Genomic DNA, 25,268 nt, shown 5'->3' with positions numbered 1-25,268 from the left:
AAAGAAATTACCCGGTGCCGAAAGTACCGGGATATCTCTGTTCGGTTCCGAGAACAGCGCTGGAATTCCCGGATCGGGAAACTTGGTCGCGGTTCGGAACAGCCGGCCAGGAGATGGCGTCGCGTCGCGGTTTTCCTGCAAGAGCGCGGCGGGGTTGCGTCACCGCGGCGGGCCCCCGGGGTCTGGCGGGCGGCGTATATAGCCGGCGCGGCTCCGGGCCCCAGACAGTCCCCAGCCGCCGTCATGGGCCGCGACACGCAAGCCGACCACGTGAGTTGCCCTCGCTCCCGCCCGCAACTCCCTGCTCGTTCACGAATTTATTTCAATTTATAAACCTCAACAATACAAGCCTGAAGGGACCATATTTTTATCACTTTTGCAATGACTAGTTTTTTTTATGACTGAACTTATACAAAATTTAATTACAATTTTTTTTTGTGATTTATATATCAAGTTTTAAAAAACGGAAATAATTATCATACAATTTAATACCACACAAAATGTACTGTTTTTTTTTTTAGGGTTGTAAAATACAAATTTAGGATGGCTGTACCTGTGGCTTAACAAGGATTAAATTCAGAATATTAAAGCAAAGTTTAGAAATTATACACAAATGCATATTACTAGCATTTTGAAACAATAAGATTTATAAGATTTATAAGATTTTTCCCCAACCTACAATGAACCTTCACATTGTTTTTTTTTTAATTAATCTAATATATTTGTATTACCAGAATTTAGTATAATTGTTTACTCTTGGAAAAAAAACTTTTTATTACTCAATAACCATACTTTTGTATTTAAAAAAATTACAAAGCACTATAACTCCTACGTTTTTTCTTGGGACTGTGAAAACCCTTTGTATGAATGAGAGTTTTGCATCAACGGGGTTTTTATCAATAAGGTTTCACTGCATTAGTATTTATTCAAGTCATCATACTAAGAATTTATGTTTTGAAATAATAAAAAATTCTTGTAATGTGACGTTCTACAGCCTAGGTCTCAAACCAGTTTTTTTTTTTTTGCAGGTTGCAGCAGTGCCAAGACAGGGTGTTTCAGAAAACGCGTGCCTTATTTTTTCCCCGAAGGAAGAGGAAGTGGGTGCTCTGGCGAAGGTTCTCAAAATATTCGAGGTGAGTGAGCGCAGGGGCAGTCGGAGTGAAGCTGGAGTGACAGTGAGTGGCCTGGGGTGGATGAGCGGTTACGTAACTCGCCTGCCGACGAGATGATCAGGGTTCGGTTACCGTCAGGATGAACCGTAGCGTACTTTGCCGCTAACCAGGGGCGCAACAACTAAATTTCCAAAAGGGGGGCAATATACCTTTTTATAAAGAATCATCGATCCCCCCTATTGAAGCGGGGGGTCCGGGGGTCCTCCCCCGGGAAAAAAAATTAATTTCAAGGTGGAAAATGGTGCTATTTAAGCAGTTTTATTATCTAAAAATTGATTACACAGCACTTTCTTTGGCCCCGTTTGCTCCCACTTCAAGGTTTCAGAAAAGGGGGGGGGGGCAAAATACCCTTGCCCCCCCCCCTGTTGTTGCGCCCCTGCCGCTAACCAGTGGGTTCCCCCCTCCTTTATCTTACATTCCGTCATTACTTCATTTTGGCGTCATATCCCTCGTCGTATTTGACGATTTCGTCATAGACGAAGGCCTTTAAACTTTTAATACCTGCAGCCTCCTGGGATCCCTAGGTCCCAGTGGCCTACACTTCCACGCTGAAAGACACACAAATACAATGCCCAATATGGTTTAGGCAGACAAAGTCGGGTGTTCTGAACGTAATAGCTGAGTGATCTTAAACAAGAGAACAAGCATAATTGTATTAACTAGACGTTATTCTTATTTATTTTCCAAATTAGGTAACAAAACTTCTACATTAAGACAAACATCAAAATGCAAATATGTGATTAAATATTAAAACAGCACAATAACGTACAAAAAATACACGACTTTAACGAAATACAAAGATTAATGCCGCAGCACGCTGAACAAATGCATGTACATGGATATACAATTGTATATATTGCGCAGCAACGCGTAATATGCTCGGTACGCGTCCTAATTAACTGGGAGAGGTTTCAGAAATTAACAGTTACGGTTTGAAGATTTCCTTGCAATGATAGTTTTTAAAAAAAATTGGTTGTCTGTAAAGTCGGTTTACGGACGATAGTTGAACGTGACAACGTCATAACAAAACATTGATGAAATGATTACATACTTTTATAAATAAAATTGAATCATTTTTATTTTAATAATAAAAGAATAAATATTTGAAATCATACTAGTAATCAGATTTTTAAAATGCAAGAATAATTAACCTTTATTGCCGAAATTGTTGTTGTAATAAGCAATGAAAACCACATTAACTTTTCACTTCACTTTATAAACAGTCGACGTAACAGTTCACATGTAGATGACACGTAATTAATTTTAAAAACTGGCGTTTAGCTATAAAGTTTAAATATAATTATGAACAAGTTTTCATATAAATAAACTGTATTCAAATATCTATCATCAATTATATGAATCACCATAATTTTTTAGTCAATTGTAACATAACCTATTATTACTGCACTCACCGACAGCGTAACGGGACACAGCGTAACGGGACAATGTGCGTACACTTTTTCGTACGTGCAGCCGGCGTTCATCGATTTATTAGACGTTGTCACGTCAAAAATTTCAACGTAAACATAATGAAATTGCAACGTGTTGACATACTGATATGCGTTACGTACACGACAGCAAGTCGTGCGTTTGTAAAAGGTTATCACAGAGTTTGAACTTAGTGGCGTAACATTGACCGTGTATTTCGCAGTTCATAGTAAGATTTGACCTTTGAATGAAAGGAAGGGGGCATCAAACAAACCATATTTCTTTTTCGAGAACAATGTCAGATTTGTTTATTTACTTCATTATTTACTTATTCGCGTATTATTGTTGACATTTTCTAACAGCTTCGTTTCAATGTTATGTTTCGTGGCGTTACAACAGAATTATTTAGGTGTGTATGAAGCACGAAGGTAAAACACCCTCCAACCCTCTCCAACAACACCATCCAACCCTCTCCAACACCCTTCAACCCTCTCCAACAACAACCTCCAACCCTCTCCAACAATAACCTCCAACCCTCTCCAACAACAACCTCCAACCCTCTCCAACAATAACCTCCAACCCTCTCCAACAACACCCTCCAACCCACTCCACCAACACCCTACAACCCTCTCCAACACCCTCCAAAATTTTACTATAGCCTTCCAATTCTCTCCAACATCCTCCAACACCCTCCAACACTTTCCAACGACACCCTCCAACACTCTCCAACATCCCTGTTCTGTGGCGATGTGTGATACAGTCTCTAATGATATCGCTGCCAACGAGGAGCAAAACTGAATGCATGAACAAACAATAGATTGATTTGAAATTTTGTATATATTTTTTTTAAATTTAGTTTTGCAAAGACAAACAAATCTCTTAACTCCCTGAAGACAAATTTAACAGGGCGGGCCAAACACTAAAGCTCGTAGCTCCAACCTAACTACTGGTTGTATCAATATGCATACGTCGTAACTCCTTATGTTTGATTTACATTTATAGTATTAATAATACTAACGCAATATTACGCGTTATATATAATAATATAAATTAGCATTAAAACTAATAATGCTAATTAGTTTTGAAGTTAAGAGATTTGCTATTTCTCTCTGTGGACCTTTGGCATTTACATTTTCAAAAGTGTAATTAGACACTATAAAAATTTTCGGGTATGAGACTTGGAGAAAATTTGCTAAAATAATTCAAAGAAACGTAACGAAAAAAAAAAGTTAAGATGAACAAAATTATTGAGTAACGAGGCTTGCATATTAGATAGAAAAAATAAGTTCTCACTCGTTTTTGAAGCTCGCTTGATTTGTATTTCGTTTCTTTGTAACTACTGATTAAGTTTCGGAATTCATAAAACTATGTGTGTTATTTAGGTATATGTTTTAGACATAATTTAATCTGTATGTTTGTGTTACGTCACAGGACTTTTTTGATCAAATAGGCTGTAACAAAAATCTTAAGTCAAATAATTATCATTAATTCTATCGTAATTTTTTTTAAAACTATTCCAAAAAAATTATCGTCTGTGCCAAGCAAATAATGAACATCATTAAAAAATTCTCGGAAGAGTGACATTCACAGTGAATTTATTTGCCGCCTCGCGATTATTATTTTTTTCCTCGTCGAGCCGCGGCCGCCGAGTCGTGGCTCGCCACGCGCATGCGCCGTGCCACTCCCCGTACATCCTGCGCATGCGCTCGACCCCGGACCGGGCCGGGTCGCGGCCATAGATAAAATCACACTTGCCCCACGCTGCGTCATAGTCGCGCAAACCGTTCGTTTCGTCACTCCTTGGCGCCACTGACATTGAATACTGATGACCTAGACTTGTTTTTTTTTTTCATCTTCTACGCAAATTACATTTTTTCTTTCAAAATAACTGAGTAATCGTATTCAAACAAAGCAGTACCAAAGTTTGTATTAGTAATTGAAACAATTCCCGTTTTTTGACGTTATTAAATATAATTATGTCATTTTACGCATCGTTAACATTTTTAATATTAGTCAAGAACCACCAGTCTACTTCTGCATTGAAATTTGACCAACCTGATCGAACTGTTAGTCATACCTCTAAGAATGATTGCTTAGATAACTCTACAACATTTATTTTGTATTCAGGCCTCTATGCTATAAATATAGGTAACGGGAATATGAAAAGCAAAACTATTCCGCATGATTTTCAACATCGGTCTTGCGTAATGTAAAAATATGCATTACTAAAAGTTAACTATCGCACGTTAAAGTTAAATTAAACTTTTATGAATTTACTGCTAACAGTCATTCCTATCAATAACTTCACAAACTTCTACTTAAACGTTGCTTCCTGAGGCCAGTTTTGAACTTCCAATTTTTACGTTCGGCGGAGACACCTAGTGGCTGACTGTACAACACCTCTTGATGCAAAGATGCAGACGGAGCGAGTACACAATGAACCCAGCTAACGGGACTTGGGAGTTGGCCGGGACTTGGGATTTGGCCGGGACTTGGGGTTGGCCGGGACTTGGGGGTTGGCCAGGATTTGGGTTGGCCGGGACTTGGGTGGCCGCACAGTCAGTCGGCGGTTGGCCCTTGGCCATGCAAGTAAGTGGTTCGCTACATGCTTTAATCTGTTTCATGTTCTTGAGCAGTAATTAAATAAACCATATTAACCAATATAAGCATTGTTACATTATTTTCATTAATTAAAAACAAAATATGATGCGTACGTTCATGAACAAAGCTTTCTTGTCTTAAAGAAATTGCTTGGCAGTATTTTGAAAGTGCTAGAATTAGCTGGAAGGGCTTACAGCACTGGACAGTGTACGATGTCCCCTTGGGAATGTTCCAGTCCAACGGCGTGAACCTGCTGCACATCGAGTCGCGGTCCTCGGTTCGCTTCGCGGGCCAGTACGAGTTCATGGTGGAGTGCGCCCCTGGTGGCAACCTGGCTGCGGCCATAGAGAAGCTGCAGAGCATCACCTCCTACCTGCAGATCATCACCAGGAACCACAAGGACAATGCAGGTGGGTCTGCTGCCACGAGTCTTTCCTCAGAAACTTGCCTTCCCCAGCTCATAGCCGGTCCCTGAAGCAGCTAAGGGTTGTATCTGTTCTACTGCGCGCAATGTGGTAAATCTTGGAAGACACATACAAGAGTGGTTGGGCCAACAATTGCCTATCCTTGATAGTATCCAAATGGATCCCTTAGCCCAGAAATCCGTTGAAAGTGCATCATAGTGAACATAGCCATATGTGCTTTGCTTCCGAATTTACACAATGTATACCGATGCATCCCTGCATGTGCCCATTAAATCAAGAGTTTTTAGGGATGTGACACTCGCATGCACTGATATATCCAATAATCCTTTAACTTCGGGTTCGTGTTTTATTTTGTCTGAAGACAATCATTCTTTACATATTTGGCAAAAGATTTGTTCAAACAGAAAAATTTAAAATTTAAATTTAAATAATATGAAAATGAATTTAAATAAAAAAATACTAAACCCTGACGGACTTCGACTTATGTGTGTATAGAATTCTCACAATAATGTTCCAGGTCTCTGGTTAGTGTTCCCGCCACATGTTGTATAAAGAGTGTGGACGAAGTAGATTAGTACTTTATGGCGATGCGGGAATTTAGACAAACAATGTTTTCGAGACCTGGGAAATTGTTTTCGTTTAATTCTTAATACAGAGAATTAATAGGCTCTGTTGAGTTGTCATGAAGCTTGAAGCCCGAAGAAGTCTACAATCTGTTGGTCAATATGACATCATTAATGTTTTCTAAATAGGGACCGGAGGTTTCCTTGAATACCATGTGAGCTAAGGATCTAAAGAAATGCTTTTAAGAGGTCATAAATATTTTTAGTCAGGAAACATGTTTATTTTTCATTCGTAGGCTACATCTCCCATATTTAAATGGGAAGGCCATGGTGGTGGCATATCATAGCCTAATCAGGTTAAGGGAACACATTAGCGATGGTATCTAAGTAACTAGAGATAGAACCTGATACTTTTAGGCATCTTCAAAGTGTGGTAAATGGATAGGTTCATTCTAATACTCCATATTGTGCTACCAAACACCTCAGGTACCAAGAATTGTTCAAGAGTACCGAAGAATGATTGATTGGCCCTGATAGAAGTACTTTCCCACGACCAATCATTTTGTATGGAACTCGAGGTGACAGTTGTTAACAATTTGTAGCTGTGCTGAAAAATTCCTAGGAAAAAAAACTTTTTAGAAAGGGTGGCAGTAGTTAGCAATGGCGCAATTTTAGTACCCAGGAGGAAAAGTAACTCAACGACCAGAACATGGGAGTTTTGTCTGTCTCCACATGCAATTGAATACTGTTCCTTCTCCTACCTTATCTTAAAGCTTGAAGTTGTGTTTAGTTGCACACTAGCTCAAGTAAATCATCGCCATGTGTGTTACGTGCGGTTTCAGGTGCTGTTCCATGGTTTCCGCGGAGAATTCGAGACTTGGACAAATTTGCTAACCAGATCCTGTCGTACGGCTCAGAACTAGATGCTGATCATCCAGGTTTTACAGACCCTGTGTATCGAGATCGCAGGAAGTACTTTGCAGACATCGCCATCAATTACAGGCAGTGAGTAAATTTTCTGAGTTCTTGTATTTTTAGCAGTCATTGTTCTATCTTACTACAACTCTTTTCATTAGGTACATTGTATTTAATTATATTTCTCACAACTGTTAATTCCTATTTCCAGCCTGCCTGAAAAAAAAAAAGTTATATAACGTTACAGGGCCGCAGATACATATAATCATAAGCTAAATTAACTTCAGAAAAGGGACGGGAACTGAAAAAAAACATTCGTGTATGCGACCGCCTTACTACATGTAATAATGTGAGTCATAAAAATCGCCAGGCTGCCGACAAAAATGACCAAACTGACGTCGTACCGACCATGGCCTTTAAGCCCGTGCTCCGCACCGTCAGTACCGTATCCCATTTTCGGAGCGCGCCCCTTGCCCAGCCGGATTGAGTCAGGCGAGCGTCCCGGGCGTGACCCCAATAGACAACAAACCTTATTAAAAGTCACCGCGGCCACTGGCCTTAATTAAAATGTCCGTGACTAGGATCGTGTCAGATTAGAAGAAATCCAACTATTACAGCTCACAGTGAGACAATATGTTGATAAATACAGTCGCCAACTTGATGTCACATTTTAAATAATTAAATACATTAAAACTATTGTTAAGCCTTAAGCACCCAATTACCAGGTGCTACATTTTAATTGGGCACCTGGAACATGTTTTAACTGGTAATATAGTAAATTAAATTAATATATGTTTTTTGACGCCGACTCACAAAGAAGAGAAAGTTTCTCTTCCTTGCGAGGCGGCCATGTCCGGCAGTCTCGAACCACTCCGCGCCGGGAACAGACGTGTGTCCGTGGGCAGCATCCAAGTTTCTTTCATTTTATTAATTTTTATTCTATACTAAATCTTTAAATTTAAACCTCATTAATTCATAGCTGCCCACGTCGACTCGGCGCGTATTTTACGGAACCGGGCCTATCCCGACCGTCTTCATCGTGATACCGTGCGGCAGATCGTATCACTCACGTAAGTGTTTCGCCTAATTTAGGAGCCCGCTCATAGAGCCCCCCCTGCACCCGTTAATGTTCGGCGCTGGCCGTCTCCAGCGAGCATCGACCCGCGTCCCGCGAGACTGCCGCGGTAACCATCAGTGTCGCGTAGTGGTATGTTTTTTCTATGTTAATTGTGTAACGGCTAGACGTCGCCAAGTGTTGGTGAGAGTGTTTTGTAGCGGGACTAGATTAAAGGTAGTTCTCACCAACTCGTGTATACTAATTTTCCGGAGTCTGCCGTCCTCCACACGGCCGAGCGGCCTTCACAGTCAAGGAAGAGCCATTCAGGGTAGATTCAAGCCGTGTACCTGGCGGGGCACGCGGGGGCAGAGTACCCACGACCCAACACCAACGGCCTAGCAGCCCGCTAGCCTGGCGCCCCTCCGGACAACAAGAGCACCGCGACGCCCGTAGCGCCCGTCAGGTACCCCCCGGGCCTTTCACATAGGTCGGGTGACGGCAAAACATGTTATACCAGAATAGTAACTTATCCGATGTGCCAAACAATAATTTTTTTAACTTGATTTATTTTTCCTGTGTAATAGCAAATCGCACTGAGCACAATGTTATGAACTTTGAATCCAAGTAGATAGTAAACTTAACAAATAATTCATTATTACTCATACAGCTAAGCTTCTTTACTTAATGAATTTTGAAAGTGTTGCGTGATTTTGTCACCCCAGTGGTCAGCCCCTGCCTCACGTCGACTACACCGAGGAAGAGGTCGACACGTGGGGGAAGGTGTACAGGCAGCTGACGGAGCTCTTCCCTTCACATGCCTGCCGCGAGTTCAACCATGCCTTCCCGCTGCTCGTCGAGAACTGTGGCTTCAGGGAAGACAACATCCCGCAGCTGCAAGACGTCTCCAACTTCCTGAGAGGTGCGTGCTCTTCGACAGCGTCTGCAAGAATTTTGCCCCTCACTGTTTCAGAATCGAAATGTCCAAGTGCCGATCCTGGTGTGCAATTTTTTGGTAGATACCACTGTCGGATGTTGTCGTGATACTTCTGTATTTTGTTTTATAGTCGGTAGTAAGAGGTAATGTTCTGCTCTATACATTTTTGGAATTTTACTGTTCGCACAAGGTGCATTTACTGTGCTGATCTTAGACCTACTTGCCCAGAGTGCACTACCATGTGTACGCATCAGCTTGGCAAGAAACCAGACCAAAGAAGTCAACTTTTATTTTAACAGGATTAAAAATGTTTAGTTAGTCAATTCAACAAAGGTTCGACGAAGACTCAAAAACGACTGCCCTCACCCCAATATTCGCAAACATAAAATGTTTTCCATGATTAATTGAAAATGCACATTAATCAGTAGTAATTGGAATCCTACCACCTTCCTATAAGTGAGAGTCAAACAGTTGGTAACTAACACAAGGGTGTGGTGTGCAGACTGCACGGGCTTCACGCTGCGGCCGGTGGCGGGGCTGCTGTCGTCCCGGGACTTCCTGGCGGGACTGGCGTTCCGCGTGTTCCACTCGACGCAGTACATCCGCCACCCCAGCACGCCGTACTACACCCCGGAGCCCGACGTGTGCCACGAGCTGCTGGGCCATGTGCCGCTCTTCGCCGACCCGGCGTTCGCGCGGTTCTCCCAGGAGATCGGGCTGGCCTCTCTGGGCGCACCCGACGACTACATCGAGAAGCTGGCCACGGTAACTGGACCTCTGTGGTGTGGGCGTTCTTCTGTAGTAACTAGTGGAGCAGTGATTGCTTGGTATTGTGCTGGTGCCCAAGGAATACACCGAGGAGCTGGCCACGGTAACTGAACCTCTGGGGTATGGGCGTCCTTCTGTAGTAACTAGTGGAGCAGTTATTGCTTGGTATTATGCTGGCGCCCAAGGAATACACCGAGGAGCTGGCCACGGTAAATGAACCTCTATAGTGTGGGAGTCTTTCTGTAGTAACTAGTGAAGCAGTGATTGCTTGGTTTTGTGCTGGCGCCCAAGGAATACATCGAGAAGCGGGCCACCGTAACTCAACCTCTCTCTGATTATATTTCAGTGAAAACCAAATAAATGGAACTATGTGCAGCCATGAGTTAATCATGTTTATTTCTCTATGAGTAGATGTCTGAGTGGCCGTTGACTCCCTGTTGCAGTGCTACTGGTTCACGGTGGAGTTCGGGCTGTGCAGACAGGAAGGACAGCTCAAGGCTTACGGCGCAGGGCTGCTGTCCTCTTTCGGCGAGCTGCAGTACTCTCTGAGCGACAAGCCCGAGCTCAGGCCCTTCGACCCCGCCAAGACGGCGCTGCAGAAGTACCCCATAACCGAGTACCAGCCCGTCTACTACGTGGCCGAGAGCTTCGAGGATGCCAAGGAGAAACTATCGTGAGTTCCATGTGTTGCAGTAGTTCCGTGCCACTGAATTACCTGTCTCCTTCCGACACAACCATTCATATTTTCTCCTTCCTTATAAATGTTGTGCTTTCTCTTTTCTTCTTTAACATGGCGATGTGGAGGTAGGAAGTATATTCAACTCCGTCACAGCATACTGTCTCCTAATGCTGGGTTCACAATTTTTTTTTTTTTTAAATCTTAAGCGAGTGCATAGCAGGCCATGCGCACGACTTGTGCGATATCGATTCACAATTGAAATCTTACTGTTTGTTTCATCCAATTAATTTCCGCAATGTATCCGACATCTTTTGGTAGTTTTTAGTAAGTAATTATATTAACTATCCCATTACATCTGACGATCAGTTTGTGAGAACAGTTTTTCAACACATAAGTAATATAATAACGGGAATATACAATGTTTACCTAACCATTCTAACCACTACACATTCTTTTATTTACAATTTTAGCTAGTGACTTATAAGCAATAGGTTTAATTAATTTTTAAAGCAGGAATTTCCCCTGAGCATTGTAATATCTCAACATTTTCTTGACACAATATTATTGATAGATATAAACAGTACCTGACTTGGTCCTGGAAAAAATGGCTTCCTCGTTGGTAGTTGCACCATTCGTCCGTAACAGAAATAAAAAAAATATTCATTTCCCTCCTATGCACACGACCGCCCTATGTGCTATTGTGAATCAGTAGGTTGTAAAACATGGCGGTCAAATCTTGTGCGCACGATCTGTTGCAACTGCAACTGTTGTTTTTTTCATCAACTGTGCACCCGGCTGTCGTTTGTTTTCGGTGCTTCAGTGCTTGAGCGCGCTGTGTTCGTGTTTGCAGGAAGTTCGCCCAGACGATCCCCAGGCCGTTCGGGGTGCGCTACAACGCCTACACGCAGAGCATCGAGCTGCTCGACTCGGCGCCGCAGATAGAGCGGCTGTGTCGCGAGGTCGGCCACGAGCTGCGCAGCGCTTGCGAGGCCATGCGCAGGGTCTGCTGAGCGCGCCACCGTCGCCGCCATAGACTCGTGATTACATAGACGGATCTCGTCCTCCGACGCTGGCTCACGGTCTGCCGAAATGAGCGGATGCAACCAAAGAAAATTTGTGTTTGTTAACAAATGTACTCCAATGGACACACACTTTTGTTAAATTTTTTAAATTTTTTTTTGCCGCAGTTTATACTTTAATATATCTCTAATAGCCACAAAATATCAAATATGTTATATATTTAAGCCGGGACATACAAAGTAATACATATTCTTTTGTTTTAACCTCGACAATGTGCCAGCTGCATACGCCGTGACACACGTATTATCACAGTTGTATTTTCAACCAAGCCTTTCAATGTTGGCCTTTCAATGTTGGCCTTTCAATTGTTTACTGTCCAGCTCGTGCGAACGTTCTATATTATTATTTAGTCTATGGTTAAATTCGTTTGGCATTTGGTAATTTGCATTTTACGTTTTGCTTTTAGTAGCTCCCCAATGAAACACTTTGATCGTCTAAATTTTGCAACTTCCGTTGCTTCTGAGCTAATACAGCTTAAGTGCTAAATAAAATTTAAATTATTACTACAAATTAAGTGCACCTTATTATCTTGATTATATCTTTAGTATAGCCTAAAATAAACAAAAAATAAAAATAAATATTTATATATGTGCGTATCATAAATAAAAAATTATGATTACTTTACAAATATCGTACCATATGTATAAAATAGCTTTTATGGTGGCATTACTTTCATCTATTATAATGACGTAGTTATTCATCCAACTCTTGTAAGAGGTTAAAATACTTTTGCGGTAAATTTATATTTTGTAAGATTTGAAGCTGACAAAACGGAAAATGCAAATTACAACAAAGGTCACAGATTTTCTCGGCAAAATTTGATCACGTGGCCTTTCTGTGTACAAAAAAATGTCAATTGAAAAAGGCCTAAAGCCAAAACCAGACTACATTAAAAGTCTGTCTGTTAGATGTTAAACATCTTGCTTAATGTATAGTGCACATATTGTAAATAAATGTTCTAATTTATTAAAAAAAAAAAAAAAAAATTGTTTTCGTCAATCTTGCCTTGAATTTTCCTTTTCCTTCCAAGAATATCGACTCGGGCACACTCTATGGCCGGATTCCCTTGCCTGCCGAGGGCAGTTGAGATCACTGGGAGTGCTGAGGCTGCTAAGGGCAGATGGGATCACTGACAAGTGCTGAGGCTGCTTTGGGAAGCTGAGACCACTGTCAAGTGTTGAGGCTGCTGAGGACAGCTGAGACCACTGACAAGTGCTGAGGCTGCTGAGGACAGCTGAGACTACTGACAAGTGCTGAGGCTGTTAAGGGCAGATGGGATCACTGACAAGTGCTGAGGCTGCTTTGGGCAGCTGAGACCACTGACAAGTGCTGAGGCTGCTGAAGGCAGCTGAGATAACTGGCAAGTGCTGAGGTGGCTGAGGGCAGATGAGACCACTGACAAGTGCTGAGGCTGCTGACAGCTGAGACCACTGACAAGTGCTGAGGCTGCTGAGGGCAGATGAGACTACTGACAAGTGCTGAGGTTGCTGAGGACAGCTGAGATCACTGACAAGTGCTGAGGCTGCTAAGGGAAGATGAGACTACTGACAAGTGCTGAGGTTGCTGAGGGCAGCTAAGATCACTGGCAGTGTTGAGGCTGCTGAGGGCAGATGGTATCACTGACAAGTGCTGAGGCTGCTGAGGACAGCTGAAACCACTGACAAGTACTGAGGCTGCTGAGGGCAGCTGAGATCACTGACAAGTGCTGAGGCTGCTGAGGTCAGATGAGACCACTGACTAGTACTGAGGCTGCTTTGGGCAGCTGAAACCACTGACAAGTGCTGAGGCTGCTAGGGCAGCTGAAACCACTGACTAGTGCTGAGGCTGCTGAGGGCAGCTGAAACCACTGACAAGTACTGAGGCTGCTTTGGGCAGCTGAAACCACTGACAAGTGCTGAGGCTGCTGAGGGCAGCTGAGATCTCTGACAATTGCTGAGGCTGCTTTGGGAGGCTGAGACCACTAACTAGTGCTGAGGATGCTTTGGGAGGCTGAGAACACTGACTAGTGCTGAGGCTGCTGAGGGCAGCTGAGATCTCTGACAATTGCTGAGGCTGCTTTGGGAGGCTGAGACCACTAACTAGTGCTGAGGATGCTTTGGGAGGCTGAGAACACTGACTAGTGCTGAGGCTGCTGAGGGCAGCTGAGATCTCTGACAATTGCTGAGGCTGCTTTGGGAGGCTGAGACCACTAACTAGTGCTGAGGATGCTTTGGGAGGCTGAGAACACTGACTAGTGCTGAGGCTGCTGAGGGCAGCTGAGATCTCTGACAATTGCTGAGGCTGCTTTGGGAGGCTGAGACCACTAACTAGTGCTGAGGATGCTTTGGGAGGCTGAGAACACTGACTAGTGCTGAGGCTGCTGAGGGCAGCTGAGATCTCTGACAATTGCTGAGGCTGCTTTGGGAGGCTGAGACCACTAACTAGTGCTGAGGATGCTTTGGGAGGCTGAGAACACTGACTAGTGCTGAGGCTGCTGAGGGCAGCTGAGATCTCTGACAATTGCTGAGGCTGCTTTGGGAGGCTGAGACCACTAACTAGTGCTGAGGATGCTTTGGGAGGCTGAGAACACTGACTAGTGCTGAGGCTGCTGAGGGCAGCTGAGATCTCTGACAATTGCTGAGGCTGCTTTGGGAGGCTGAGACCACTAACTAGTGCTGAGGATGCTTTGGGCAGCTGAGACCACTGACTAGAGCTGAGGCTGCTGAGGGAATCCAAGATTGCTTTCCCTTCTGGGCCGGAAGTTACACACTTCTTGCTAAAGATTCAGCAGTGCAGGAGAACAGGCAGTCATGTTATTAACATATGACAGCGTGAAATGGCTGGTATAAGAGATGATCCTGATATACAGCTATCTGTAGAGCCACGCTTATTTCGGGGATTCATCTGCAGCACGTAAATGTATAACTCTCCAAGTTAATGATTAGACTGCAGTGATCTTGACATGCCCTTGACGACCCTTGGCCAGCAATAAACAAGGAAAAACGGTCACCCAATCAAGTGTAACCGGCCAAGAGATGTGACCTTGTGATCGACCAATGAGCACTTCGTAATCATAAAGGGCTCGATTATACGCGAGCAAGTTGAATACAACCTGAAGTGGAATGAATCCGTGAAAGAAACCTGTCTCTTTTTTTTTTAATTCATGTAACATCCAGTGTTGAATTTTTGTAAGTGTATTGATAAATATGTTTTTTTAATGAAGCTTTCGATGATAAACTATTTTATCTAGCTGCTGACTCTCCTGTGGACTGGCTGGTGACGTAGCCAATGGCTTATACTGCCCAGTAACTTAGGCCTATGATTCTTGAATGAAATTTTCAGTCCATTGTTACAAATAACTAAAGTGCTCTCGTACCGTTTGAAAATGCACTGAATATCATATGAGTAACTGACTATCTTAATAATTTTTTTAAGCATTTTTTTGTGAAAGACAATAAAATATCAAGTTAAACATACACAACTTTAAAAATGAACGTAATTCTAATGGTCAAAATTCAGGAAATCACTAATTTACGTGTGTATATTTTCAAATGACAGTTTATTTTCATTAAATGTATTGTGTCTCGCATTTAAAAAAATTATCTCATTAACAGAAATAAATAAATGTTGGGATGGCTTGTAGAGGCCTTGCAGGGTAGAGGGTGAGGCGAGATGGCTCTGGGAACTGCCTGAAGTCCTGCAAGTCCTGAAATGAAGCCCCGTGGATGAACATATTGACGGTAGAGTCCGAATACTGTGTTATTATTCTGTCTATCACAACATTTTTACGTGCTAAAACTGGAAGAATTTATATTAGGCTTTGCGTGCCATGTTGATATTTAGTTTTATCTGATCCCAGATCTTTTTAAAAGCAATATTTAAAAAAATATATATATGCTAAAGAAGTACATCTCTAAGCATTTCTAAACTGTTAAAAATTTAAACATTTTTTTTTATAAGTGGCTCCAACGTTTTTAGTGAGGAAATTTTTTTTTAACAAACACTCGTAAAATATCTATGGTGATATATATAGTATATATATATATATATATATATATATGTTACACATAATTATTATCTTAATTCAAATATGCCAAGGTGATAAATAAATCACCCCCATCCCTCTCCCAATTACCTAGCAAAGGTCAGCTACTTGGTACCTCTAATCAAAATTATTGTCTGTACATACTGCCGGGAGGGTTGTGGGTACAAAATTTCAGTTCTCTAAAGCATGCTTTTTTTCTCAGGGAACCATTAATATAACTATGTTGTTTTAAACTCATCGGCTACCTTCGTTGAACTTACTTTTCTTGATTGTTGGCTGGAATGGAATCACAGCTGTGTAACGCTTATGTGGTGAATGCCAACATCCAGTATTATTTATGATTATTAATTTATGGTCATTTAAGTATTTCTCTGGTGGTTTGAATGGGTATCAGTCTGTAGACCGAAAGTCAATTTTTTAAATGTCGGAGAAATATAATCGTTGTCGGTCAAATTACTTTCCTATTAAACGATTTAGTGCTTAAATGGCCATCAGCAAAACGACTTTCAGTGTTGCCTGTTGGTCAAAAGATTTTCGGTCTACTTACATGCCACTGTTTGGATCAGTCTGTGATTTCGGAAGTTTGCTTTTGTTGAAACTGTTCTACTCATAACCTTGTGAAGAAACGCCATTTGTTTTATCTCGTTTTATTTATATTAACTAAATGAGTTTTTTTTTCACAGCGTCTAACCTGACCTGACCTCGTTCCCTCACACATTCAAAAATATCTCTTCATTGATGAAACAAAGTTCGCCGGAATGAATCCAGAAATTTCTGGGTGGTCTGGCGTGGGTTGCGCAACATGCAAAACATGCATTCCGAGGATAAACGAGGAAAACAGTTAAGTTTCAAACAAAATCATTCAAATGTTCGTATCAGCTTTATGTCGACATAATGATTTTTTTTAAAGTACAAAAAACATCTGTAACCAGATTAAAGCACAATAACACTCTGGGTTTGTAATCATACCATAAGGAAAATTCAGGTACTCGATAAGCAGAAACTTTGGGACGGTATCGTGAACAAAGTGCAAAAACTTCGTTTGCCACAATTTATTAAACGTAAATATTAATTGTTATATCTTAATTTTTCTCAATTTATAGCCCCTGACATGTTAAGCAAATAACGCCTAGAAAAAAAATTTTCCTCTGTGATTTTATCATGAAGCCCTTAAGAAGTGACCTCACAAAAATTACGAAACTTGCCCCATTGTGTGGAGCCTAAAGTCTAAAAGTGTGAGCGGTGGTCGGCCATATTAGTTATAATGAGTTAAATTGTTCTCTACAACAGGCAGAGCTCTGGCCATAACCCCAACGTAATTTGCAGGCATGCACATACCACATCTTCTGAACTTGGTTATGTTGGCACGTGAAAAGCCTGTGTTTCATAAAAAAAACGCGATTTTGTACAGAAAATGACAATGACTGGATGACCGTCCAAGGAAGTGTCACAGGACTGGACAGCTAAATCCATACTTTCTAAGGCGAGTAGTCCCGTCGCTTCAACTTAGCTTCGCGCAGGGACGCTACTTGGACCTCAGGCTCACAAGGTCACTCGCTTGGCCCCAGGAGCTGGTGAGGACGCACTGCGGACTCGCGATGCCCCACGGGAAACATTCCCAGACTGCTGCGGAAAAAAAAAAATTGGTAGTCTGTAAAGTCAACAACGTCATAACAATACATTGATGAAATGATCGCATACTTTTATCAATAAAATTGAATCATTTTTATTGAATTATCACTATTTTGTATGGATACAAAGAAGGAGTGAAATGAAATCTACAATTTAAATGATAAATGTACTCTTATTTGCACTGATCAATTCAAATATTTTTATTACTTTAACGAACAGATTATTTTAACTATAAATTTTATACATATTTGCTATTTAACTTCTTCCAATCTGTGTTATTCTGTTAAGGATAGGACGATGATAGGAATAGTAGGAAACGAATGGGAGTGTTTCAAGGATGATGTGAAGGAAAATGGCTTACCCAACACCAATATGCAGTCAAAAATAATATATTTGCGCCACGGACTCTGCAGCAATGCTAGGAGGAACGGGTTAGCAAAGAGCAATGAAAATGTTACATTGAAATGCATGAAAACAGAATTACGCCACGGACTCGGTCGCAATGCTAGGAGGTTCAGGTTAGCAAAGAGCAATATAAAATGAGCGTAACGGGACACAGCGAAACGGGACAATGTGCGTAACGGGACACTTTTTCGTGCGTGCAGCCAGCGTTCATCGATTTATTAGACGTTTTCACGTCAAAAAGTTCGTTTGATTATTCTCGGGAGTGAAACCACGTGGAAATTGGCGGATAACATTAAATAATGCTGAGTTACATTGCATATTTTTGATAACATTCAGCTTACTATGTGTTTCGAAATAAATAGCTAACTTTCTTGATTTATCTCCATCGAGTTTTTGCTTAGCGAGTGTTAAGGTTACCCTTGTATTGAAATTATATAAAAAAAATGCAGTATTTTTTTTTTTTTTTTTTCGTAATATTTGTAATTAGATTGTAAAACTTTTTTTTTTTTTTTTTTTATTTTTAAAAAGCGGTTAATGTTTCAAGTTGAGTTAAACATAAAATAATTATAGTTCAGCCAGAAACGTACACTATAGTTTTCGAAACGCCATCATGTAATTTTGTACAAAAGTATCTCTGAAAAACAGCATAGACATTAAAGAGTTCTACAACAAAAACCATCAATATTTTTCAAGAATTCTTCGCTGAACATATTGGATACTGCCAACAAACTGATGAATTTTCTTGCAACTCACAGTATTTCTCATAAACGTATCCTAAAATATTGCATTGCGAAGAATTTATTAAATCAACACGATTATTTTTTTCTTCGAAACCTCGCGATTTCTCGAGTTTAATTGTGCTCAAAGGATGCGAGATAACGAACCATGTAAACACCACGCCGTCGTTCCGAAAACAAGACCTGTTAGTTCGGAGGGATGCTGTCATAACTTAGAAACACACAGCTTAGAACAGTGGCGGATACAGAGGTAGGTACACCTCTGAGGGGGCACTCCAGGATTTCAGAATAGCCAGAGAAAAAATGTCTTAAAATTACTAAATTTGTAATAAATTTCACACTACACATAACATCCAACCACCAGATTTTATGATTCTACAAGAAATTCATTAATTATATTAAAATATTTTATTGTTTTCAGAAACAATCATTTTTGTCGGCAGTATTAATGTAGCAGACAACTGGTTTCTCGGGGGGGGGGGGGGACTTGCCCCTGGTGCCCCCCTTGGATCCACCACTGGCTTAGAAACACACAAGATAGAATTTTCTAAGTTTCGACGTTTCTAAGATGTGTGTTTCGGCGTTGTGTGTTTCGATTTCACGTGTCTCTAAGTTACGGCAGTTCTAAGTTGCGATAGTTCTAAGTTACGATTTTCTGAGTTGCGTGTTTCGGCGTAGTACGTTACCAAGCAATGACAGTTGTGTTTCAAAGTCGCAGTAACCTCGCGTCCTGTATCAACACGCAATATTGTTTACCTGCTGACGCGAACAGACCGGTTGTTGCGTCACCGCAGTCGTGGCCTCCGGGCTTGCAGCTGCCCGCTCGAGACAACACTCGCCCCGGGCGAGCCACGGCCGCCAATTACCTGTGGACGGTCCATTATTGCGAGCGTGGACGGCTGATGGAGGCCGCTCGCTTGATTCCCTTCCGGCCACGGCCGGTAAACACGTCGGAGAACGTCAACACACGCCTTCAGCCTTGTTACCACAGAGTCGGGAGTTCTCAAGAGACGGCATGCTGCGACGTAGTTGAAACCACTTTTTGGTAACCTCGCCGTCGCCATGTTGTTCCGCCCAGAACATGGCGGAAACGGTGCTTTATAACGTCTGATGATTGTTTGTAAGTATGAATTATAATCTCAGTCGTTAAAAACAGTCACATTAAAAAAAAAGTAGTTTAAAACTAATTTCCGCAATGTAAACACTACACTTTAGCCAATGTTTTGAGTGTGTAATCAACATGGCGCAACAATTAACTTATGGGGAAGGGAAAAAAAAGGCTTCACAAAATTTATAATGTTATAATGCAGACAAAAAAACTTTTTTGCCATTAAATTTGCCCTAAATGTATAACAGCCATCAATGTTTACAAGTTGGTTAATAATACGCCCGTTAGAGAAAATTTAGTTTGATCCTAAATTAATCATTACTAAGAAAAATATTTGTACGAATTATTTAAAAAAAAAATTGGTAAACTTAACCTCAAAAATACACGAAAGATAACTGTGTTGCCTATGCATCATTTTAACCATCACCCAAAACTAGATATTCTGATGCTCATTTCAGTAATATCAAGTCTGTAAGTTTGTCGCATACGCGAATTACTTCACGGTGACATCACGGATGTGTAAAAAAATATTTTATTCACATTATTGTGATTCCAACATAATGTGTAACTATGTTTTATTTTGTAAAAAAAAAAATTATAATTATTAGTCGTACTATTTTTATTCAAGTAATAACTGACTTTTTTAGCCGCCATAAAATAACGAGTGAACGTTCTGACCACATAGTAAATTTTGAAATGGCCCACAAAAATATTTTTTTATAAATATACACAATATTGTTGTTATTTCTCCCATGCCATATAGTAAGTCAATACAAAATTATTTCGTGGTCACCAAAAAACTATTCGCGAGACAATTTTCAAATTTTTTCAAAGTGTTTTGTCACAACTTTTTGAAAACATAACTGTGGCAGCTAATTTAACAAACAGTATTCGTCACCATTTTCGTTTTCAATTTCAAGAAAAATTACATATTTTTTAATGTTTGCATGTAGAGCAATGTATCAAGTAGAATTATGTATTGAGCTAATATTTGCCAAACACTCATTGCATATAAACTCCGCACTCCATAACATTCAATGCGGTGGTCAGAAATTGGCGCCAAGATGTTGTCAAGCAACTGAGACTAAATTTTAAATTTTAAAAATAATAATAATAATTCACAGATTGGGCTGCGAACTTATCGACAAATAGCGCTACTTTAACGAATATGCTGTGTAGTTGGTCTGTATTTATGGTGACCCCTTCCTGTTGTCAACAAGCACTTTCATCACAGCCCTGCTTCTCTCTGATAACACATTGCGTCAGTTCTCCCAGCCGCTTGTTTCTCTTATTCTGGGATCACAATAGCTGCGGACTCGAACCGGAGCTAGCGATGCGACAGAAAAAAAAATTGGTTGTCTGTAAAGTCGGTTTACGGACGATAGTTTAACGTGACAACGTCATAACAAAACATTGATGAAATGATTGCATACTTTTATGAATAAAATTGAATCATTTTTATTTTAATAATATAAGAATAAATACTTGAAATTATACTAGTGATCAGATTTTTAAAATGCAAGAATAATTAACCATTATTGCCGAAATTGTTGTTGTAATAAGCAATGAAAACCACATTAACTTTTCACTTCACTTTATAAATAGTCGACGAAACAGTTCACGTGTAGATGACTTGTAATTAATTTTAAAAAACTGGCGTTTAGCTATAAAGTTTAAATATAATTATGAACAAGTTTTCATATAAATAAACTGTAATCAAGTATCTATCATCAATTATATGAATCACCATAATTTTTTAGTCAATTGTAACATAACCTATTATACTAAATTTCACCAATGCACCATTTCACATCTTTGTAACCATTCAGGAAACCCAGAAGCCTGTGATCTGGTCGAAGTAGCCAAACTCTGCTAGCTTGCCCGGCTAATGCCGCAGCTGTGTCGTCACTCACAGCGCCCGCCCACCACAGGAGTGGGGGTATCAGAGCCACCAACTGCCAGTGCGTTTCCCTACCGCGCGATCTGGGCGCGGTGGAGGGAACCTCAGCGGGGAACCTCGCACCGGCATAGGCCATGCACCACTCTGCCACACTGCCACACTGCCACACTGCCACACTGCCAGTGGAGGGGCTGGTGCTGAGGCGGCGACACTTGCCTCTGTGCCGCCACCTGGCCAGGCGACAGGAGTGGGGACAGCACTCCGACCAGACCAGGCGCTGCGAGGAGGGTCTCAGGCCGGTCTCTCAGGGACTGACTGGGACGTGCGCCACTCTGCCACACTGCCACACTGCCACACTGCCAGTGGAGGGGCTGGTGCTAAGGCGGCGACACTTGCCTCTGTGCCGCCACCTGGCCAGGTTACAGGAGTGGGGACAGCACTCCGACCAGACCAGGCGCTGAGTGGAGGGTCTCAGGCCGGTCTCTCAGGGACTGACTGGGACGTGCGCCACTCTGCCACACTGCCACACTGCCACACTGCCAGTGGAGGGGCTGGTGCTAAGGCGGCGACACTTGCCTCTGTGCCGCCACCTGGCCAGGTTACAGGAGTGGGGACAGCACTCCGACCAGACCAGGCGCTGAGTGGAGGGTCTCAGGCCGGTCTCTCAGGGACTGACTGGGACGTGCGCCACTCTGCCACACTGCCACACTGCCACACTGCCAGTGGAGGGGCTGGTGCTAAGGCGGCGACACTTGCCTCTGTGCCGCCACCTGGCCAGGTTACAGGAGTGGGGACAGCACTCCGACCAGACCAGGCGCTGCGAGGAGGGTCTCAGGCCGGTCTCTCAGGGACTGACTGGGACGTGCGCCACTCTGCCACACTGCCACACTGCCACACTGCCAGTGGAGGGGCTGGTGCTAAGGCGGCGACACTTGCCTCTGTGCCGCCACCTGGCCAGGTTACAGGAGTGGGGACAGCACTCCGACCAGACCAGGCGCTGCGAGGAGGGTCTCAGGCCGGTCTCTCAGGGACTGACTGGGACGTGCGCCACTCTGCCACACTGCCACACTGCCACACTGCCAGTGGAGGGGCTGGTGCTAAGGCGGCGACACTTGCCTCTGTGCCGCCACCTGGCCAGGTTACAGGAGTGGGGACAGCACTCCGACCAGACCAGGCGCTGAGTGGAGGGTCTCAGGCCGGTCTCTCAGGGACTGACTGGGACATGCGCCACTCTGCCACACTGCCACACTGCCACACTGCCAGTGGAGGGGCTGGTGCTAAGGCGGCGACACTTGCCTCTGTGCCGCCACCTGGCCAGGTTACAGGAGTGGGGACAGCACTCCGACCAGACCAGGCGCTGAGTGGAGGGTCTCAGGCCGGTCTCTCAGGGACTGACTGGGACATGCGCCACTCTGCCACACTGCCACACTGCCACACTGCCAGTGGAGGGGCTGGTGCTGAGGCGGCGACACTTGCCTCTGTGCCGCCACCTGGCCAGGTTACAGGAGTGGGGACAGCACTCCGACCAGACCAGGCGCTGAGTGGAGGGTCTCAGGCCGGTCTCTCAGGGACTGACTGGGACGTGCGCCACTCTGCCACACTGCCACACTGCCACACTGCCAGTGGAGGGGCTGGTGCTAAGGCGGCGACACTTGCCTCTGTGCCGCCACCTGGCCAGGTTACAGGAGTGGGGACAGCACTCCGACCAGACCAGGCGCTGCGAGGAGGGTCTCAGGCCGGTCTCTCAGGGACTGACTGGGACGTGCGCCACTCTGCCACACTGCCACACTGCCACACTGCCAGTGGAGGGGCTGGTGCTAAGGCGGCGACACTTGCCTCTGTGCCGCCACCTGGCCAGGTTACAGGAGTGGGGACAGCACTCCGACCAGACCAGGCGCTGCGAGGAGGGTCTCAGGCCGGTCTCTCAGGGACTGACTGGGACGTGCGCCACTCTGCCACACTGCCACACTGCCACACTGCCAGTGGAGGGGCTGGTGCTAAGGCGGCGACACTTGCCTCTGTGCCGCCACCTGGCCAGGTTACAGGAGTGGGGACAGCACTCCGACCAGACCAGGCGCTGCGAGGAGGGTCTCAGGCCGGTCTCTCAGGGACTGACTGGGACGTGCGCCACTCTGCCACACTGCCACACTGCCACACTGCCAGTGGAGGGGCTGGTGCTGAGGCGGCGACACTTGCCTCTGTGCCGCCACCTGGCCAGGCGACAGGAGTGGGGACAGCACTCCGAACAGACCAGGCGCTGCGAGGAGGGTCTCAGGCCGGTCTCTCAGGGACTGACTGGGACGTGCACCACTCTTGCCACACGCTGGCCCTCGAGATAGCACGGTGTGACTGCGAGGAGCTACTGTTGGAGGCTTGTCCACGCACGTGGTCCATGCCCAATGGCCCAGCGGTCCACATCAGGCCGCCACAGTGGCACCTTGCAGAGGCCTCTACAGAACATCCTTCAGTCTGTGTCACGGGAATTGTCTTCTTCCTCCAGCTAAAACCCATCCTATAGGCATGTGCGCCATCAGATGACGCACTTACCCCCAAAGAAGTGCTACTCCACAGTAGACCTTCACAGTACCGTCGCGCAGGCTCGGGGCAGACTCGGGAATTTCCCGCAGATGGCTGCGTCCATCCTCACATGAATGGCGTTGGGGAGGTGGGAGTTGTTGCGGGTCCATGTAGATCCATCTAGATGGGCACCGAGACAGTCGTGGCTGGTGGCGGTCGTAAAAAGCGGAGAACTCCGACGGCTCTCGGAAGATCTCGAGTTATTGGCTTCTCTGCACGACAAGCCCCCGGCACCAGTGCCCTAGCAGCTGAGATCTTGTTCTGCTCTCGATCGAGCTCGTGGTGTGAGATTTAGAAGACTGGGCGGGTTGTTGGTGGGGAGTTTGGTGTAGTTTTGAAACTTGCTCCGCTAGATTATCTGTTCTCATATCCTTTAACATCCAAAATGATTGTTACAACTTTATTTGGGTAGCCACATACATACCTATTGGTGTGACATACCAGAAATACTGCATCTCCTACTAATTTATATAGAACTTTTTTTTATTAAAAACCAGTATTAAAGTGTCTTTCAGTAGTTAAATTATCATTTACTTTGGATTTGAACTTCCTGCCTGTTTTTTTTTTTTTTTTTTTTTTTTTCCCTAGTAGATGTGAGCCCGCGCAACAGATACTGTCACATTTCGCACTAAGGCATGGTTTCCGTTTCCACTGTGAGAGTCGAACCACTGTATCTCCCTCCTTGTTCTATGCATCATTAATCAATATAATCATCAACATTATTATCATCATCGTCGCTGTAAGGGTGGACATGACAATGAAGTCCAGATATGTTTGATCCTATCCACTGCGTGTTCGAGACGGTTGGAGGGGGGGGGGGGGGGGCAGTGTTTACACAAGAGGCTATATCTCGTAGGGGAAGCCTTCTTTTCACAGACGATAGAGACAAACGCCAGATCGTGCATCTTCGGTTGTTTTTTTTTTTTTTTTTTTTTTTTGGTTCATTGTAAAAGGTTAGGTTAGCTACATTATAAACACTTTAAAACATTGTGGACGGTTGATTTGGTTAGGATAGCTACATTAAAGATACTGTGAAATCATGTAAACGGGTTCCTAGCCCTGGATAGCTACATATTAAAAAAGTTATTTGCTAAGCAACCGTAAAATGATTTTACAGTATTTCAAATGTAGCTATACTTACCTAATATAACCAACCTTACACAATGTTTTAAAGTATTTGTAATGTAGCTAACCTATCCTAATCGACAGCAAAATTTAATGCCACACCGGTTTATACAATGAGATAGAACCGGGGGGGGGGGG

General features: G+C 43.4%; 1 protein-coding gene and 1 long non-coding RNA gene across 2 annotated transcripts; one reads left to right on the top strand and one right to left on the bottom strand.

Annotated features, from left to right (window-relative positions):
* Positions 1 to 200: 200 nt before the first annotated feature.
* Positions 201 to 12,613, top strand: LOC134534262 (protein henna-like). Its single transcript, XM_063372555.1, has 8 exons — positions 201 to 270; positions 1,029 to 1,133; positions 5,437 to 5,611; positions 7,032 to 7,194; positions 8,884 to 9,080; positions 9,598 to 9,860; positions 10,307 to 10,536; positions 11,393 to 12,613. Exons 1-8 carry the CDS (start codon positions 244 to 246, stop codon positions 11,550 to 11,552), a joined length of 1,320 nt encoding a protein of 439 aa, XP_063228625.1. The 5' UTR covers positions 201 to 243; the 3' UTR covers positions 11,553 to 12,613.
* A 3,894-nt stretch (positions 12,614 to 16,507) lies between these two features.
* LOC134534260 (uncharacterized) lies at positions 16,508 to 19,492 on the bottom strand. Its single transcript, XR_010075475.1, has 2 exons — positions 19,287 to 19,492; positions 16,508 to 17,272 (listed from the first exon to the last, which is right to left on the bottom strand). It is a non-coding gene; the product is annotated as an uncharacterized LOC134534260 (long non-coding RNA).
* Positions 19,493 to 25,268: the final 5,776 nt, after the last annotated feature.

This window comes from Bacillus rossius, chromosome 7 (genome assembly GCF_032445375.1).
Source record: "Bacillus rossius redtenbacheri isolate Brsri chromosome 7, Brsri_v3, whole genome shotgun sequence".
NCBI lineage: Eukaryota > Metazoa > Arthropoda > Insecta > Phasmatodea > Bacillidae > Bacillus > Bacillus rossius.
Note: the sequence above shows the minus strand (reverse complement) of the source record. Positions and strands in the feature narration are given on the sequence as shown.

What these genes read in the sequence shown, in the direction of transcription:
- LOC134534262 (XM_063372555.1), top strand. Translation starts at nt 244, where the DNA reads ATGGGCCGCGACACGCAAGCCGACCAC. An exon ending in AGGTTCTCAAAATATTCGAG is followed by an intron (nt 1,134 to 5,436) that starts GTGAGTGAGCGC and finishes GGAATGTTCCAG; the next exon opens with TCCAACGGCGTGAACCTGCT. An exon ending in GAACCACAAGGACAATGCAG is followed by an intron (nt 5,612 to 7,031) that starts GTGGGTCTGCTG and finishes GTGCGGTTTCAG; the next exon opens with GTGCTGTTCCATGGTTTCCG.